This window comes from Austrofundulus limnaeus, unplaced genomic scaffold (genome assembly GCF_001266775.1).
Source record: "Austrofundulus limnaeus strain Quisiro unplaced genomic scaffold, Austrofundulus_limnaeus-1.0 Scaffold67, whole genome shotgun sequence".
NCBI lineage: Eukaryota > Metazoa > Chordata > Actinopteri > Cyprinodontiformes > Rivulidae > Austrofundulus > Austrofundulus limnaeus.
In genome coordinates this window covers 693959-699202 of record NW_013952469.1, presented here as the reverse complement: position 1 = coordinate 699202, position 5244 = coordinate 693959, and the positions used below count along the sequence as shown (strand labels likewise).

General features: G+C 38.0%; 1 protein-coding gene across 1 annotated transcript in view; it reads right to left on the bottom strand.

Moving 5' to 3' along the window:
* cpa5 (carboxypeptidase A5) overlaps nt 1–4306 on the bottom strand; it is a 13961-nt gene extending 9655 nt beyond the window's left edge. Inside the window, exons 1-2 of the mRNA XM_014010271.1 lie at nt 4264–4306; nt 2799–2994 (exon numbers count right to left, since the gene is read on the bottom strand). Of these exons, the coding sequence (XP_013865725.1) occupies nt 2799–2863 (65 nt within the window). The 5' untranslated portion in view covers nt 2864–2994; nt 4264–4306. The remainder of the gene's footprint in view (nt 1–2798; nt 2995–4263) is intronic.
* Between the last annotated feature and the right edge of the window lie 938 nt (nt 4307–5244).

The window sequence follows — 5244 nt, the reverse complement described above, 5'->3', positions numbered from 1 at the left end:
TATATATACTGTGTATATACAGTATATACATATATATATCAAACTCACTCTATCCATGGGCTCCATATATCTGGAAAGATTTTTATTTGTCTATTTTTGTCTGAACAAAGACTGAAATACAAACAAGCTGAAGTAAAATAGAAATGAAATACTTTTTACATTTTTAAAATGTAAGGAGTAGAAAGTACAGATAATTGCATGAAAATGTAAGAAGTAGAAGTAAAATGTAGGTTGAAAAATAATTACTCCACTAAAGTATAAATAACTCAAATTTATACTTAAGTAATGTAACTAAGTATTTGTACTTAGTTACTTGACACATCTGTTGACAGGCTTTACTGGTGATTAAAACTAATCTAGTATTATAAAGAGAAAAATCCACTAATATCTAAACGGAGTCATGAATAAGTCTTTCAAAGTTTGTAAGTCATTTGTACCTTTGTCACATTCTAGTTTTGTGGATTTGATCATTTTGTACCCACACTTGATGGTTAGGAAGAAAGGTGGTCTTTGTACCCACCTTCAGTTGTCCTGACAATGACAGGAGCAGGTCAACTATATATATGGGGCCCCACCTCGGTCCTATCAAAGCCGGTTGGACCGATGTACGTCTCCCGAAAGCTTACTTTTTCTTCAGCTTCGGAAGCCGGTGAGGCCACGATTCTTAGAGGGCTGCCCTTACACTCATAGAATCTGGGGTTACAGTACGCAACCAACGTCTTATTACGTGTAAGCTCCACCCTCTAAGGCTATCGCTGATGGGTATAGAGGCGGAGCCCGATGTAGTCTGCGCCTCACCGGCTAGACAGACTCGTGAAGCTTCCGCCCAAGAACCCCAGATGTTACAGGAGCATGGGCCAGGACAACATCTGACCTTCACAGTGAACAGCTGCATCAGCCCCAGTCCCTCACATAATTCCAATGATGTGAGGGAAAAGGCCCAAGTGCTGTGTGTGAAGTCATTTCACGCATAATCCGTCACTTGTCCGCCCTATCTGGCAACCCATCTTCTACTCCGACAAAGTCCTGAGAACAGAGTGGGTCAGAGAGGAGCCTGAAACATCCCACAGGTAAAAACAGATGAAAAGATAAGTGAATAACCAGGACGCATCAGAGCAAATGTCCTGGACTGACATTCCACTGTACAAGGCAGTGGAGGAGGATATTCCCCTTGTGGAATGAGCTGACAGCGCAGCTGGAGGCTGCAGGCCAGATGAAGTGTAAGCCTGAGAGATAGCCTCACAGATCCAATGTGACAGCCTCTGAGGAGACAGAGGTTGACCCACAGACTGCTCTCTGTAATGAACAAGCAGGCACTGAGAGTGTTTAATCTGAGCCAAGTGCGTTACATAACATGAGAGCACACACACCGGACACAGCAGATGTGAGGCTTCTTCCTCAGAATCATGGGGAGGAGGTCATAAGCCATCCAGAGAGATGACTCTGGATCTAAAAGACCTCGTTAAGCTGTTAGGTGTGAAAAACTGGGTTAGGACGCAGGATCGCAGAGCTGCCGTCCCCCCGTGTCCTGAGACAGGACGGAGACACAGACAAAGATGACAGCTGGCTGATTGTCTTTGCTGCTGTTAAAACTAACAACAGCGCTGTCATCGGAGACAGAAAACTTAAGAGAGGTCTGATCCAAAGGCACAACAGGAGCTTTAGTCTGGGTGTGAAACACCAGTGTTAAAAAAACCCCACTGTGGAGCGAAAGTGCGTGTGACAGGTCTGTTCCTGCGCACACCCCTTAGGAATCGCTTAACCAGTGGATGGTTAAAAACCGTCCTGTCACCAAAACCCTTGTGACAGGAAGAAATCACTGCAGCATATGTTCTAACAGTGCTGAAAACCAAATCTCTGTCCATATACACACTCAGTGACATCAGAAACCCCAGGATCTGAACACCTGTTTGTGAGCAGTTGTGAGCATGCATGTATATACAAGATTTCTCCAGCTGAATATTTAATAATGACTGTGGAGGACCACAGACCTGACCCCCAAGGGCAGAGGCAGACATAAGAAAGACCAGAGCCAAAGAAATGAAATTCTAACTTTTAAAGTCAATGTTTTATAATAATTACTTTTTTCATTTTATTATTATTTATTATTATTATTATTTTTACTAACATTTCATTTACTTCCTGTGGAGCGGCTCAAACATTATTAGAAATGTATTGCAAAAGAAGTAATGATAAAAAAAGAATAAGTAAAAGTACAACTGTCTCAATATGTCATTGGTAAACAAATGTAGATTACCTTCACTGTTGTAAAAATAAATTTATTTTGTACCATTTTGGTTTCCATGATACAACTAGATAGAGCCAAACTGGTTTCTGTCAACATTTCTTAGAAGTTATATGTTTTGCATCTATAGAAATACATCAATTTTACTTAACTTTAGAACGATTTATTTTTAGATATCAGGTCTTTTTTGTTATTTTTTATATACCAAAAAGGTACATTTTGCATTGAGAAGAAGCACAATTAGGACAAAAAATATTTATATTTGAAATTATTTACTTTAGAGTGGACAGGACCATTTTTTTCATCTTAGTTTATTATTGAGCCCTTTGCTGATTTAAGTTTTGCTTCATGAATAATGATTGCTGTTCAAAAATGCATGTTTGTTCCATTCTGTACCATTTTTTAAATCTTGTATTAAATGCTGATTCATTTTTTCTCACCTCCATCAAAAAATAATTCACATGCTGACTTTAATAAGGAGCTGTTTGTTATTAAAGTGCCTCACACGTAAGAACCACCAACACATCAGGGAGGCTGCAGAACATCCACTTACCCCTCGAACGTGTCCTTGGCGAGAGCGACCGCAAACAATGCGGCGAAAGCGAGCAGCCCCTTCATCACGACCACCTGTGTAAACCTGACTCGGCCAAACGCAGACTTTTATGTCCGAGTTGGGTCACGTGTGCCCACCTCGACCTTGATCAGGGTGATACAGCCATGTCACCAGCTGCTACTGTTCCCATGACGGCCTGGAGATACCAAAGGTTATTGAGTAGTGCACAGGTCAGCAACCTTTATAAAATATTTTTTAAAATAATTTTAGCACTTTTCTCTCACTAAATCAAAAGCCACAGAACCTACAGGCCACTTGTATCAGTATGAATGTGTTACTTTGTAAAAAGAAAGCATGAGAGTGAACATAACCTTGCTGAGTTAACTGTGAATTGATACATTTTCTCTCACAAAGGCAGAAACCTTTGGTTGCTTGACCTTTTATTCAAATATTTTTAGGTCTTTATTTCTATTTTTAATGTTATCAGAGTGACTTAATGACTAATAGCATTATTAAATGTTTGTAAAACAGCAGGTTTCTGTTTTCTCCATACCAACCTGCCTTTGTTGTGATAAAAAGGTTTAATTTTCTTGTGGATTTCAAAGGTACATCTGTAGCTGTAATTTGAGTGCAACACACTGAGTGACATTTTTTCTTAAAACATCATCCTTAACTGCTGCAGTCAGCCCTATCCCCAGGTGGAAAAAATATTATACTAAGTATACTAAATCTAAGTATACTTTAGTATACTTTAAGCCGCACTAATCATCAGTATACTTAAAGAGTGCTATTTTGGAACAACTAATTTAATACTAAATTTACTTTAGTTGTATTTAAGTTGTACAAAAGCACAATTTTAAGTGTTTTAAGTATACTTTTAAATACTAAAATGGAACAGCTTCAAATATACTTAGTACACTTTAAGTGTAAAGCTTTTGTCTATACACTTAAAGTGTACTAAGTATATTTGAAGTTGTTCTACAAGTTGGCTACAACTCTGTTATTTCCCACCAAATAATGGTCTTTGTTGAAAACCCTGACATGACATCCACTTCTTCAAGTTTAGTTCATGTTCTGGCTGCAGATCAAGATAAAATATGTTTGTGTTTATCATTGATGTGCCATAAGTTCCTCCATTCTGTAAAACTGACATTTTAGTTTAAAAAACTGGAAATGAAATTTGTTAATTTTTAATTAATGACATATTCCCCATTTTAAGTGACACTGAACTTACATACAATCTGTTAAATGAATTTTGAAGATGACTTATTTGTGCAAAAATATTGACCGTTTTTATCATCCACAAATATAAAACCATTTATCACAATGCTAAACTATTTTTCTTTACAGTACTTACGTATAAATCCTGTCTGCTGTCTTTAGTTGGTTACACAACTGAACTGATAAGGTCAAACAAAAAAACAGAGTGGTGTAGAAAACACCTGCAGGATTCACAGTGACTTACAAAAAACAGAGTTCCACCTCATCGTCCAAATGTCCCGTTGTTCCTGGAAAAATAAAACCCAGAGCTCCTAAACGCTCAGTTCAGACTTCACTGAAGCCATCAGCTGTGCAAACTGAGCGGAGATGAGAAAGCAGTCTAACTTCTGTTTAGCTCTGAAACAGCACTTTAAGACAACAGAACTTCCTATTTCACATGAAACATTATGTAAAGATCAAACACAGACGGCTAAATATTCAGCTGATTCTGGAAGTTTACTCCCTTATAAAGACTTGAATATGTTTCTAACATTTAGAGTACTTTTATTTTATTGTACAGATACAAAATATGTACTTTAAATCCATAGAACATGTACGTGTACACAACATAAATATTACAAACGAGTGTGCATGTCACTGAGTGAAATATTTATTTAAGTTAAAAACCCTTCAGTCTCATTTATAGGAGACTCATTTGTGTGTCTCAAGTGTGTATTTTTTCTTGCACCTCCTGATGAGACCCCATTTTGTGCTTTACCCCTGTCAGAACTAGTTTCTTAGGGTCTGCACAAAAGCATCGTGTGATTGGTCAGAACTTCCTGGGTGTGTTTGTTCAGGAAAAGCAAATGTTCCAGCAGAAACCAGTCGAGTCACAGAACTCATGGAAGAAAAACATTTTCTTGCTTTTCTCACTGCCGTCTCATAACCATTCCAGTATTTTCTTGCCCCTGAAGTGCATGCAAATTAATCTGTAACATATGGTTTTTAATTATAATCCTGCCTTTTTCTCTTAAAGGGATCCACGGTTAGTTGTAACATTAAACTTTATTTGATAAACATATATTTAACTGTAAAATAAAGACTGTAAAAATAGGCTGTTTAGTTTTGTACATTTTTTAAAAATATATTTTATCATCTGGGAGGGACTCAGAGTAGAGCCGCTGCTCCTCCACGTCGAGAGGAGCCAGTTGAGGTGGCTCGGGCATCTGGTAAGGATGCCTCCTGG